The following is a 15,124-nucleotide window of genomic DNA, read 5'->3' as shown; positions in this document are numbered from 1 at the left end:
ATTCGTTTAATGAGGAACCCAACCCGACTTGGCCTTATACGGTCAAGAATGGTCGGCGCCAGAGCGGCTTCGGCTGAAATTCTCGTTTTTCTGGACAGCCATGTGGAGACGACATCTCACTGGTTGGAGCCACTATTGGCACGATTGTTAAATGCCAAGAATCACACTGGGAATGACTGCAGGGAAAGCCAGCCGATGGAACCACAAATTAACTGTCTTCAGTCTGGTGAGTTTGTTGGTTAGTTCTGTATAACTTTCAGAAAGCCTAAAAGTCTTCCGTTTCAATACGAATTAAGTGACGTATCTGCAAAGTAGTTGTCATTGGGCTTATGTCGAAAAGGTTCGCTTGGTGACCATCACGCGCAAAGGAACAAGTCGCGGTCGGAGATAAACATTTTTCATATGAAATTCACGTTTCGCCGATATTCGTTGCCACCTAAAATGATGACACACGGTTGTTCTATTATTAAGGATTCATTAACTGTATCAGAGTTGGATTTTTTCAACAGGACTATAGAAATGGTTCCATTATTTTGTGCGAGCCAAGCAGTTTGCCAAAAAAATGAATAACTGAATAAATGTTTGAGGAATATTGAGGTTTCTCTTGTATGGTTTGTCATGCATGACAGAAACCGTATGGACACGGTTAAGTTCCATGACAAATTGCTATGTTTGTGATAACTTTCCTTATGGATGTGAATTGTTTACCTGTAAAATACTGTCTGAGTTCCGATGTAATATTCTTTGTACCGGTTCAACTAGGGATCATCCAAAGTGGACTGTTAGGCTGCGAAGATCTGAATGTGCTTATAAAAATAGTACTCGCTGTCTGGTCGGTTCAAAAGTAGTAGTATGGGATGTTATCGTCCGATCTGAATAAGGTTAGGCTAGGACAACGAAACAACTTAGAGAGCGCTGAAGACAGGCTACACCAGGATTACAGTATGGTGCATGATGAACGATAGATTTTGTGGATGTACATAAATGTCAGCAAAATCTTACAACACAGCAAACAGTTTGGCTTATGGCTTTTTTGCGCTCTAATTTTGTGTTCTTGGAAACTTGCCACTCTCGAAAGTTGCAATATTGGTGGACTTCGACGGATGTTCCCAAGTAATGTACAGTTTTTTTGAGTAGTAAATGAAGACTTGGTCCTCTCCCATTAACCTCGGAGTTGGAGCTCAAACCAACATATATTTTCGTCTAACTTTAGTGACTTAAATTTATATTTTTGCAACAGTTTGCTTCTCAAGGTGTTTTTTAATTTGCCTAATGTGATTTGATGTGCTACTTCAAAATATTCTTGAGGCATCTCTGGAAAAAGAGACATCTATGCGTCACTTTGTAGCAAAATGGATTAAAGATTTTAGCCAATTCTGGGAGACGTCTTGTTTGTATAATTTCTAGAGTTTTGTTTCCATCATTTTGTTTTCCCACTGAAAAAGTCTTGGTCAAAATTGTTTGCAATATTACACCCACACACATCATTCCCACACAATCAGTCACCAGGTGGAATTAACTTAACAGAAGTTTTGCGACCAACGTGAAACGTTACTAAATGCATACCAAAAGTGGCTATCCTTCAAATGACTACGTGGAAGCAAATAAGACGTCAAATTTCCGGGAAAAAAGCTTTAGAAATTTTGGTATGCCACCTTCTTTATCCTGGATCTAAAGATGTCAAATTTGTTAACCGCAAGCAAATCGTAATGTAGCTTACGCATTGAACAGCTTGAAGGGAATTATTTACCATATCTTCCCAGTAGCTTTATACTCCGCCTAAAACTGACGGAATGAAGAGACTGACGGGGATGAGAGGATTTTAAACGAATCTCCGCCACCTAATAAATTCTATTTTAGGAGCTTTCCGGTTACCACAAGAAAACGCTGTCTATATCTTAACTCATAACACTTTAATATATTTATTTTTTAAATGTTGTGCTCTGATGTCTTTAACCATTTTAAACGGGTCATTCATCTAGAAGTATACTTCAGTTTATCTAAATGTCAAACACTCAGGTACTAATTCAGTTTCCCAAAGATAAAATTTCTCGTGAATAAACCAAGGTTTTTCTAAAGTTTCAGCTTTACAACACGTGAACATCAAACCTTTTACACCGTCAACCACTTTGGAATTTAGTTTGATATGCTGTTTGAATATCAGCCACAAATGGTTGAACATAAATATTGCACAAATCTCAAACGAGTCAACCAGGTGAAATAACTCGTGGAATAAAAGCAACCGCCATTACACCTCCCTGAGATTTGTTACAAAACAGCTTTGTATAAATGTAACACTTTTTTTCGAGTAACGATAGAATATTTGCGCACGTGATTTAGCCACAACAGATTGTTCACACGGTGTGGCAAAATGTTTTTTAAGAGACATTTTCAAAAGTTTGTTTGCTAATGGTATCAGCTGCCTATCCTGTAATAAGTTCACCAGGTGTGGAAACCCAATTACCAATCCCTTGGGTTGAATAAACTACTGTAACAGACAGGCACTCGAAGAAAATTGGATAGATATTGTGTGCCTCCGTCTTTCGATGTTGTGCGTTTTCAAACCGTCTGCTTTTGAAAGAAAAGAGATGACTGGCCGGAACGCTGTTGAGTTTCCGGGCGTAGTGGCAATTAATAAACTAACTTCATATATTTTAATGATATATGTGCTAACATTTATGGTTATTAGACTCTCTGCAGACCTGACAACGAGATTCTGAGAAATCTTTGGTGCTCCTCTACTATACTGATCTATCTTGAACTAACAAAATAGCACTATATGAGTTATCATAGAAGTTTTGGTTACTGCGTTTTTTCCGAGTACCTTGAAGGCCACAATTTGGTTTTTGCGGAAAAGTTGCAAGAGCAAACAGATTCCAGACCTTATTCAGACCTCATCGAAATGATGAAATGGGCTGCGTTTCATGTATTGTGCTTTCACATTTAAACACATATGACTTTGAAAACTAGTGAGCCACAAAGAAGTTGAAAGTGGATTTGAAAGTTTATAAATTTTTTTCCATGTTACAATCCCACAAGCGTGGCATCCTTCATCAAAGAGTAGAGTAATCATTCAGAACATGCAGTTCCTAAGCGGACCTGCAACTTAAGGGGAATCGCATTAGTTTTTGGGGAGTTTAACATATCTCAGTAGTTGTATTCCCCATGGAGAAAGTGTCTGGCGAAGTCAATGCATGATTTTCAAAGGTTTAAATCGTGTTTGCTTGTTTGCGTCGTTCGTAGTGTCAAGAGAGTATAACAGTATATATCAAGGGTGGTCAAGCGTTTGAAACCACCTAGCGTTTCACAGCGTGGAAGCACTTTTCAAAGCTTCTCAGTTGCCTGGCGAAATCTCCATTAAAACTCGCAAGTTGCTTCACACTAACAAAATACAATTAATCGGTCTGATTACCTGTCTGGTAATTAAACACCACGGAGGACCTAATAGTTACAAGCTGTGGGTCTTGAGCGACACCTCTTGTGAATTCTTCCTTCAGAAATATATTACATATTTTGAAAAACATAGGCTGATATTCGAATTCAGTGATTTTGTATTCATTGAAGCCTCAGTGGGAATAGATAAATAACCGACCAATAAACATCAACGATCATGGTCGATTTGGTAATTCACACAACCCTGCATTATTACAAAATTTCTGAGACCACCATCAGAATGTGTCTACACCTAGATCCTACAATACAGTATCCAGTTGTGTCTTGTAAGTGCATGAGCTATCTGTGAAACCATCATTGTCAAATTTTTGTGATATTTGAGTTTCACGGGGCTGTCTGATGGCGAATGAGAAGCTTGTCACATTGCAATTCAAAGATTCACCTCTTGGTATGCTTCATGATTGAAGACAAGTTTTCAGAAATATATGAACAGCAGTTTTTTATTCACCAGGCATACATTTATTTTCTCAGACCTTCATTTTGGTCTGCGAAACATTGGATGCTGTAAGCTCATCTGTCCTGGTGAACTTCCCAGATGTGAGAGCAGCAAGAGCAAAATGTTTTAATTTGAGGTCACCATGTGTTTTTTGGAATACTTTGGTTGCACAGCAGGAGATGACTACATCAATGAACAATAAAATAAGGCCATTATGCTGTAGGGTACGTTTGTGTTGAATGAAAAAAGTGGCAGCGCACTGACCTGGTAAACAGGTGGATTCATCCTTCTGATTTCTAACGTTTTGTTTTCTTACGTGTGGTCATCTTGGAATTTCCCTTTGGTCTTGACATTTACCCTTGTTTTTCACTCGCAAGTTGGAGTCCCATGCAACAGCTTGAGGCTTTTGCTTTTCTGAAATTGTTGGCGCACTTAAGGTAAGGGCTGAGGGCTATGGTAGAGAAGTACACCGGTGCATCGTGAACTTGTATCTACTATTCACTAACCCACAGTGACATTTGATTAGAAAAAGAAAACAACACAATAATATGAAAAATGACGTAAGGGATTGTTTCATGACGTAATATGAAGATAATGAGTCGGCGGAGTGTTCATATCTATCAATACATAGCATAAGTAACAAAGAATATTCACTTGCCTTGGTTTGTCAAATTTAAGCATAAAACTTTAATTGCCTATTAAAAATTTATTTCAGAGAAGGCAAATGGTACTCAAATGGCAGTGCACGGGTAAAATACGATGTAATATCATTTCAATAGGAAAACTTGAGGACAAAACGGCTATAGGGGCATGCCACATGCTTCCAGATTAAAGCGCGCCTAACTTGCCATGAAACTCAGCATTTAAATAGTTAGTTTTAGGAACATTGTTGAAAAATATTCATAGAACAACACTGATAGAAAATGGTCCTTCATGTTGTCTATGCCCAGGATGATCAACCATTAGTTGCGTTAGTTCGCTGTGTAAAACAGGGTTACAACCAGAAAGATATGATATATAATAAACAAACACAGCAAGTCATCTAATAACGTACCGTGCCGTTTTATGGTCAGATTGTAACCCGGGAAAGTTTTTACCAAAACTTTCAGATGGAATACTTACCTAATACGAGGTACCCTGCAAGACATTGACAAAACCTAGTTTGCATCCGCATGAAAATATCGTTGACAAGAACGGCTGCGACCCAGTCGAAGTTAGCATTGAAACCTGCGAAAACTTTCAGTTTTCATATCCATTTTGACAAGCACAAAATTTTATTTGGTCCTGGAGGTGGTTGTAAGTGTTCAGAGCAGAAATCTAATAATTTACCATCGGAGCTGATGAACATCCATCTCAGAGGAATGAAGCCATTGGCTCCTAAAAATTTCAAACGAAGGATTTAGTGACTGTATGTTTTTGAACTGAACACTTGACAGCTAGTTACACATGTTGAGTGAAGATCATGTGGTTATGGCCCAAACGTGTGACAACGCTTTATCGATTACAATAACGTCAAAAGACGATACTCATAAATATTCAGGTAGTTTATATTCATAGTTTACAACTAAATACTGATGTGCTAAGAGGGCTTAATAGTATTATGCCGCAGTATAAAAATTTTATGAGCAGATCATTGCATACTCACGTTAAAACCATATTGGTTTATTGAAAGCTTCCCAGTAGATAGTTTGGTCTCCCATATGCATTATAATATCCCACATATGAAGTAATTCCCGGTTCCTTTTTCGAAGAAAAACGATGTTATTTGTCTGTACGCAGAAGTCTTTCTGTCATCTCAAATTCACCACAAGCGAACTGTTGCATTTTGTCTTCAGCATATTGAAATTCCCTTGAGATGCCATGATGTTGAAGCCTGTTCCTCCCCCCACAGCAGTTGCGCAATCTAGTTGTTGCCACTGGATTTTGTTTATTTGGCCAGAAAGAAAACATGCATATGTGTGGGTGTGAAGTAAACTTTTGATGTTCAAATCGTCCTTACTACCAAGTTTCAAAACTTGCTGGGATATTACTCACTGGGAAAATTTGAAAAAAAATCTATTCCATGGACAAACCTGGAGAGTTTCGTGCAGCTGAGATGAATTTTACGTCCCATTATGGTCGTTGGCCTGTTTGCTGACCTGGGCAGTTCGATTGCAAACGCTTCATCACCTATCGCGGTGACGTCACCAGTGCGCTACTGGGGAGGGTAGTGGTGCGTCGCGATGGGTTGCTGGTTGTGTACAAGCCAACGACCACTTACCTTACCTGAGCTACCAACACTTTCCTCTATGTCTCATTATAATGTTCGGCGTGCCTTTTCATGCCAAAAAGTCGGGTCAGTCAATTATTTCAACTAACTCAGTGGGAGGGAACATGATTTGTTCGAGTTTGCTCCCACATGCACCTTGTGGATTGTAGTTTTGGAGAAATCTTTTCTAATATACCTACCAGATGTTTTCACAAAGTATTGTTTCGGAAAACCTTCTGTGGGCGATCGGCAAGATTCTTCTAAACTCCAGCTGAATAGGTTGGCGTCAATAGAGTAAGGGTTAGTAGTTTATAAGTTTTGTTTGTTTATACAGCAACGAAAAGTTATATTGAACAGTTGTGTTTACCTTAGCTAGAACATATGCTGAACCTTTGTTTCTTCACAGCAATTTTTGAAATGCAGTGCTTATAGTGGTGAATCTCGAACTATAGACAAAACATGATTAGTGATGTGACCAGCTTTTAAGTATAGTTCCACGGAATTCCGTTTTTCAAGGGTATTGCTTCACAAGTCTATTAAAGATTTATGTTCAAAATGTGGGGATCATTTTCAGCAGCTGAATTGTATGAAAACCCCCAGTCGCCCGTGGACGCCTTAACGTATTTCTTGTACACCCTCTCTTTGTGAATCTTTTTAGAGACAACTTTCAGGACAATTTACAAAATCATTACTCTTTGTTTACTGGGCTAAAACCCTATTTAAATGCAAATTTTTCGCAGTTATTAATATTTTATGTGATTTATATACCGACAATTTGATTTTAGCGTTGGCTGATATACATTTTTATGGTCTTTGGCACATACTTTCATGCGCTATTACAAACATATGGATTTAGAAGCGCGAGTGTGGAGTGAGCAACGTGCGAATGTGAATGATTAGTCAGAATAATCAAGTTCTCTCATATAAATCATAACGCCGAGAATCACCCCAAAAATTCGTTCCCGAAAACAATACACTGGTTTATAACCTTGCTTTGAAAAAGATACTTCACAATCAATTTCAGTGATTGCAGATGGTTGCGAGACTGTTAGCATTTTGATCAAAAGCAGTGGGGTTGATTAAATAAAAGACATAAACTGAATAAGTTTGCTATCAAAAGAATTACACATGACAAATTTCAAGTCTAATACAACCAACTGTTTTTACGCCTCAACCAACGCTGTTTCCAACAAAAACACTGAAACACTGAAGTGCCAGCCAAGAATTCAAACGACTGAAGGCTCTGCTGTGAAGGGTTGAACACTCCTAGAGTTCTCGATTGTGTTGCTTGAGTCATAAAGTAACGTAGACCTCAACGATCTGTTTTCAGGAAAATATGCCTCGTTTTCTTCGGATACGAAACACAAATATTTCGATCACCTATGGTTGGTTGCGTGAGTATTAAACTTGCATTTTGTTTCGGCGATAGCCCACGTATGCACGCTGGATCCTTTCAGAATTAACCACAGGCTAATAGATATCCTAGCAAACATCCCGGCTGAGTTGATCTACAGAATCAGTTGTCTGGAATCCAAGATCCAGTGGTGTCTGAGATTGCTTTATCATATGATATTTTTTCAACCTTTTTGAATTTTTATAGCTCCAGTGGTTCATTTTCTGGTATGCATGTTCTGGCAGATTGTTTTCGTTGGCATTTTACTGGAACACTCTTAAAATAAAAGGAGCCGGATAATATAAAAGAAAGGGAGACAAGCAGTAAAAACAAGGCGAATAGGCTGATTAAATTTTACTAGCTTGTAGTTCGGACAGCATTTATCTACCTTTTAATGAACACCAAATATCTATATTTCCGTTGTAGTCGCTGAGCGACTGATTGTCAGTCCAATAATCTACGATATCTCTAATCCCAATGAGTTGGATGACAGCCCTGTTTTGGGCGGGTTCACGTGGAATCTGACATTTCGTTGGGAATATATGAAGGCAGCAAATCGATTGGACCAAACCATGCAACCATGGGCATCGCCAGCCATTTCAGGTGGAATTTATGCTGCATGGCGCGAAGGATTCTTTGACCTCGGTGGCTACGATGAGGAAATGAATATATGGGGCGCTGAAAATGTGGAACTATCTCTGAGAACATGGTTGTGCTCGGGTCGAATGGAGATTATTCCGTGTAGTCGTGTTGGCCATTATTATCGGTCCGTGCATCCCTACAATTTTCCACAAGGCAAAGAGCATACAGTATTACGCAATCGCAAGCGAACGGCTCTGGTGTGGTTTATTCACGGAGAAAGCCAAGATCGGGGACAGCTTTATTTACAAAACTTTTATAAAAACAGTCCAACTGCAATTAACATAAATGCAGGAAGTTTATCAGAAAGGAGGAAAATCGCACAAGATTTAAATTGCAAATCTTTTACTTGGTATTTAGACAACATTTATCCATCCTTAAGGGATGAAACGGACATCTTTTACCCTTGGAGTGATCGATGAATTTCGCCAGAATATTGAGAGAGCCAAGTTTCCCTATGTACACTTATTGATATGTTGTGCCACAAGAAAATTATTTTTTATACATTCGCCTTTTTAATCAATTTTTCTAATAAGCAACGGATGTATACACTCCAGGCAAAATAATTGTGGATTTGTACCATCATCATTATTTACATCATACTATTAGAGTAGTTTTATTTCGATTGAAGCATCTTTTTAAGTAAAAACTTCAAAGAGAAATGAACGATTGATGCAATTATTTGAATTATATTGGCCGGTTCTGAGTCTTCTGAAAACGCAAGCAAATATTAGGCGTTAGATTAAGTAATATCAGTATATGTAGGCAAGTCCTGTTGAAATAGCGACAGCGTTAGTTGGTACGCTCACACTCATGTGGAGAGTTTTACAAGACCAGATTTGACATTTACATCTACACTTGACAATCTCCAACAAAAATGCTCGCTTCCTAAAAGAATAACATTCATTTGGTGCCACTATTCCCAAGTGATGTGAGACGTTGCGTAAGACTGGAAATCTTTGAACGCTTTCAACAAGAAACTCACAAGTGTTCGAGTTGACGAACTTCGTTCCAAACAAACAGCACAGTGTAGAGTATGTTCTTTCATGTAACGTAGAGAAGAACAGCATCTGGCCCATGGTGACAAACTAAAGTTCAACGTTTACAGCGTAGCAGCAGCCTTATAGCGGGGTTTTATTAGCATATAACATGACCCGAAAATATTTGAGTCGGTTTTGAGTCAAGCGTGCTAAATGTATTGGAAATGAAGTTCGGCCAGGTGAATACTCTTTCAAATGTCACACCGGGTCCAGTCCTAAAGAGATCACACGCAGTAGAAACTACTTCACCATTGCACACCGTTTTCAGTCAACCGTTTGAACCATTCTTCCTGTCATGGCACAGTAGACGCAACACAGCCACTCTGCGAAACATAAGCAGGTGTGCATATATCAATAACGATTCTCTGTACTTGCTGGATCCGTTCCTCAAGAGACAGTTTACTGCCAAACTAATGAGGAAGTATGTCAGTAGTCGTCAAATTGTCAGCACAAACTTAAATGCTAACAGCTCCAGCTCCCAAGGATGAATCTATCCGCAACATCAGAGCAGCACAACAGAAATGAACTTGGTCCCTTCGGCAAATACTAAACATAGTTCTTTCAAGGGAATTAATACTGGGCTCGTTGGCTTCATGAGCAACCAACCACTTGACTAATCTACTGCATACAGATTGCTTATTCTCTGACGAAAGCCACCGCCACCGACGAAAATCTGAGCAATAAAACTGAGGGAAAAAACTTGATGAGTTCTTCGAAAAATTTCCAAACAATGCATTCTGCTGACATAGATGCAGAATGGTTATTTTTAAGCCATCGTGTTATCTGATGGTAAATAACTGGTCGAAAAAATTTGTTTCTCTTCAAAATAACTGAAAATCAAATTAAATACTTCAAGAATTGGACAAGGATGAACCAGTCCTGAAGGGTTAAAATGGTTCCGCGCCGCCCCTTTCCAAATTGTCACAGTAAATACACCTGTTGTCAAATAAACGTGATCCCATTTAAAAGCTATGTTGCCACAAGTCCCAAGTTTTTTATTCGGCTAATAAGGTCAATCTTCTCATACTAGAGCAAGCAACGTAAAAGATGTTCTTTGCGTAGCGTTACTATCCATAAACCAAATGCCTTACTGGAACTGTTTGATATCATTGCGTTATGGTCATTTATAGTGTTTCTGTATTTGGGTATTCGTAATTGGAAGCATCTTTTTCTAGATTTGAAAAACAATGTGCTTTTTGGAAAATCGTATATCAAGGCCAACCATCTGACGAACATTTATGAGACAAACTCCCAAATTATCCATTTTTGAGTGACGATCTATCATCTAGTTATGGACCAGTTTCATTAGTTAGGAAGTGCTTTACACCGTAAATTTAAATTTCAATAAGGACAGTATTCGACAGGCAGTTAAACAAAATCGTTTACCAGAAAATTACAAAATGCGCACAAAGAAGTGCTCGGACTGGCGATAGAAAATTCCGGTCAACGTGCCTGAGGCATGTTCTCCAGTGGGTAAACCACCGAAGTTTTACGACTTTTTTATTTCTGTAGGCAACATTTATCATCTGTGAATTATTAGTCTGAAGCGATTGGAGAAAACAAACCGAAAGCATGCTGTCTTGGGTTACGGCCAGCGGCCAGATAGAGAGCTTAGATGTTTTAAAGTTAGGGGGTTAAATCTATAAAAAATTTCGTGCCTTCTATTTGGAGTAAGACTACACTAGTCACGTGCAAATCCGCAAGAAGTTTACCCTTCTGACCAAAATACAATACTTCTCGATGCTAGCTTGGTTTGTTGAAGATGCTAACATTTTCCACGAGCAATGCTTCACCTGAGTTCACGTAACCAAAGATTGCATAGATACTCTTAGATAGCACCTAATTAGCCACTGTCTGCTGTTGATGGCATCAAAAAAAACAGTCCCGAAAGATTAGTCTTCACTGATCTTCTTACTTCACTAGTTTTCTGGTTAGCCAAATATATCAACTCAAACCACGCATACATAGAGACACAACTTATTGTGTATGCAAAAATTTGTATGTCACCGGTTAGAATGTGGGCTGTAGCACGGCTATGAATAACTAAGCATTGATAGCTGAAGTCCAGGCTTTCTGGATGCCGTATGACTATGCTGTTGCGACAGGTGAACTATCACGGCGGGCGTTACGTTCGCGATTGTGGTAATGTTCCCCTTGAGGACGTCATCTAATTTCATGCATGAGGGTGTTTTAGAAATTCATTGCTAGGTATTCGAAGTTTCCAGTCCAGCTTGTTTGATTTGGATTGGCAGTGAGACAAAACCAAAAGTAAGATTGGCCGCTTGCGGGTGTTGCAGTATCGTGTATATACAGAGATGAAGCTGAAACACTACCGGCAGAAATATGCACACCTGTTTGTGGACTTTGATTGGCGAGATATTGGTTGGTCGGTAAATCGATGAGGATCTTCAGGTTGGGTTCGCAAGTCTGCGTAGTGGCTAAATTAGACTATATACTGTAGTTTTGAAAACTGGCGTGTTTAATTCATGAATTTTTTGTTGCGGGTGGCTTCGGGATATGCATCAGAAACTGTCCAGCGGGTTTAAAGTGTCTATGACGCTACCTGACTGGGAAGACCTGACAGAGGGGTCAGATGATCGTCAGGTACTGGATTGTCATTCAATGAGTCGTGTACACCAATCACATCGCTCCAGCGTGAGCACGTTGGACTGTTCAGATATCAAAATTCAGATGCGTCCAAGGTACGTTGGTGAGGTTGTGGTAACACGCTCGCCTCGCATGTCAGATGTCCGGAGTTCAAACCCCGGTATGGCTACTGGATATGCCCTGCTGATTCGCCATAATAAAAGCAAAACTCGAGTCCATTGCTCCCATTTGGGTGGACTCATCAGAATAAATTATAAGTTTAACCTGATCTGTGTTAGCCCCCGAAAATCCAACCAATGTTTGATTAAAATGAATCTCATATCAATATAAAGACAGAGAAATATGAATGTCGAGTTCCGCAATTGCATGCGCGCACAAGAATGACACGGCCAACGTGTGCAAAATTGTGAAACAGTTGTCTGTCAGCTGCTCAATAATGGGCCTATTTTACAAAAAAGACAAAGTTTTGTGAGCGCTTCACTCTATACTATGAAATAATCAAGTGATTCACATGGAGAGACGGTTATGAGTAATAAGTTGCTGTCGTCCCAGTATAAAAGCGTTGAAGTCTGAGCAAAAGACAAGCAAATATCACGCAGGAAAATATCTTAAAAATGGTTCTAAGTTGTTTATGTTGAAAATGAACGAAATTTTGCCCAGTAGGTGCAAAAGCTCTTCTTTCTGTGATGTAAGCGACAGCAGCTCTGACGAGAAAGAAGAAAACGGCGAGATGAGTCACCTGTGAATTTTCAGGAATACGCAAAGCAAAAACCAAACCACATAGAGAAAACGTCTTCGCCGGTTCAACACAATGAACGTGTTCAACTGCAGGTGTACTACCTAGATTTTTTTACGCGCGCACGATTGTGCCACATTTGAAGTGAACCTCTAAATTCTCAGTAAATGTGTAACTGAACGGTGGAATAGCGATAACTTATAAATACAGTTCATTGACAACATACCTTGTTGGCAAATATCCCACATGTTTCATAGCCTTACATGTGAAAGTGCGCAGAGAAATCAAATCCGAAATTGCTACAAACCGTGACTGGTGACACAAGATTAAGCTTTGTGTGCTTTTGTGGAGTAAAAGACATTAGTTGGAGAACGTCAGGCTAATTTCAACTGCGCAAAATATGGAAAAAATTTAATTAGTTGTCAAAAGGATGGCAGAATTGAATATGACAAGTCCAACGGAGCCTTAAGTCTTATGGAATAGTTTGGAAAGAATGAAGAAGGTAGCAAACTCTAAAGTGCCTGATTAACAGAACACACTGCTTAAATCAGTCAGATCAACCAATAGGTCGTTCGGTCACTACATTTCACACTGGATCGTAAGTTCTCGTTTGCCTGGCACCTAAGAAAGTTTAAAAAATCGAAAAACCATTTCTAATGGTGCATACAAATTTTCGAAGAAAGTTTCACCGGAACTCGAAGTGTCCTAGCACCATAAGAAGATTAGATCGATTATCAAGTTTCATTTGTCCAAGTCTTCTTCCGCAGTCGTGGTCCAAAACCGAAGCAAAACTGTACACAATGATCGAAACTAAATACCCAAAACCTCACTGATTCAAGCCTTATGGTTTTCAAAGAGTTGTTCGCTACTTACCCTCTTTGAAACAGTTGTGGGTTTTTCTATCCCCTGAACTAACCTTTCTTCTATCATTTACGTTACAACTATGTAGCATCGGTGGCTATAAAATCTAAGACAGAATGTTGATACATCACGACCCATGTCTTATGTCTACCTCCATTAGATGAGTTAAGATGGTGAACCGCTTAACACCTAGTTGTTTGGAGCTCTCTATAAGAATAGCGGAAGTTCCTTCTTAGTGTCAACTGATAACGAAAAGCTAGACTATTCACGAGTTTACTTTTAGTTCTCTGTTATCAGCACGGTACGGATGACAAAATATCAAAAGTTGACAGAAATAGAAACCAGTTTGGTGCAACCTGAAAACATTGTGATTGACGGCGACAAGCCAGTTCGTAGATAACAAGCTGGGCTTCAACCTGGATTTATTTTAGCATTGAAGTCTCGTACATGCTGACCTGGAACGCCTAGGGTACAAAGCGCCCAAGAAATAGATATCACTGTAGTGTGTTTATGTTATATTCGCTGAGATACAAGCACATTGCTTACCCCACAAAAGTAAGCCAATGAAGTTCAAATGTGATTCATCACAAATCTAGCAATGAATCAGTGAACCAGCTGGTGAGACACCTGTTCAGTAAACAGAACACCACATTTTGTTCTCGTTCACATTAGCTGACCGTATGTCTTTACTTTTCTGTAGTTTATTATTTTTCGGCGAGTTCAACGTTGACAACACGTGGCACGTCAATAAGACTCAAACACTGTCCACGGGAGGTGCCGGTAGTCAATGACTGAGTCGTAATGTTGATATGAACGGGATCTTGCTTCTAGTTTCGCTTGTATCAGTGACTTGGAGCCACGCCTGCTAAGTAAGCCCCTGTCAAAAGAGATTTTCGGCCTCGGGGAGGTATCACCTTAAAATAGTTACGTCTCTACCACTCGCGGCTCATTGAAAAAACTTATTACAGCTGTTGTTCATGACAATACGTACATATGAGTAGCACATTGCCGGTTGTAGTAAGCAACAAGCAATATATTAACCAATAGTTACTAGGTATCTAAGTATGACAACTGAGATTCAGGTACTCGAAACGGATCGGCCAATTAGTAGTGGAAGTTTTCGGAGCTATTCCCTTAAAGTCAACTAGCTTTTCGGTTCTTTATGTTAGCACTTCATGTATGTGGTGCACTACTTAGTAAACGTTCATGAGGTAAGATGTCTGCAAAATCTGGCTCAAATTTTAGACATAAAAGTGTGATCTGTGCAAAGAAAGATTTTTTGGATGTGTACTACGTATTTTTCGAAATGCCAGGCCAGATAGCGGTTCAGACTCAACTGTGAACACAAGCCTAGAAAAGTTGACGCTGTGTTGAACCTAACTTAGCTTGTAGATTTTAATCAGGTACTTTCGATGTTCTTTATTTTCTTTCTAACCTAACCATTATAGTGTCGGGAAGTTTCACAAATATCATATTGTAGTGGTCACAAAAAATCCCACGTGCGTCACTGACTGTGTCTGCTCACGAGGGTTGTTGACTAAGCGTACTCACATGGCTCTACATGATGCGATTCGCATAAATATTTGTTCCAGTCCGTCAAAACCAGACATTAGTTCACGTGAGTCATGACTGTGGAAACACCGTCTATTGCAAATATGTGAAGGAGCAATTTATCTCCAGATAACATTCTGACAAAATACGCCGCGTGAAC

The 15,124-nt window shown here is 39.3% G+C and overlaps 2 protein-coding genes across 2 annotated transcripts in view; both read left to right on the top strand.

Moving 5' to 3' along the window:
• Positions 1–14,085, top strand: T265_12903 (hypothetical protein; the record flags this gene model as incomplete). The annotated part of the gene is made up of 4 exons (XM_009166149.1): positions 1–226; positions 7,957–8,580; positions 11,758–12,073; positions 14,010–14,085. 4 exons carry the CDS (start codon positions 10–12, stop codon positions 14,083–14,085), a joined length of 1,233 nt encoding a protein of 410 aa, XP_009164413.1.
• Positions 14,086–14,093: 8 nt separating this feature from the next.
• Positions 14,094–15,124, top strand: part of T265_01974 (hypothetical protein) — a gene marked incomplete at both ends in the record, with an annotated part of 2,206 nt that continues 1,175 nt past the window's right edge. Inside the window, one exon of the mRNA XM_009166112.1 lies at positions 14,094–14,193. Coding sequence (XP_009164376.1) covers positions 14,094–14,193 — 100 coding nt within the window. The remainder of the gene's footprint in view (positions 14,194–15,124) is intronic.

Source organism: Opisthorchis viverrini (genome assembly GCF_000715545.1).
Source record: "Opisthorchis viverrini unplaced genomic scaffold opera_v5_22, whole genome shotgun sequence".
Taxonomy (NCBI): domain Eukaryota; kingdom Metazoa; phylum Platyhelminthes; class Trematoda; order Opisthorchiida; family Opisthorchiidae; genus Opisthorchis; species Opisthorchis viverrini.
This window is presented reverse-complemented; position numbering and strand designations above follow the sequence as displayed.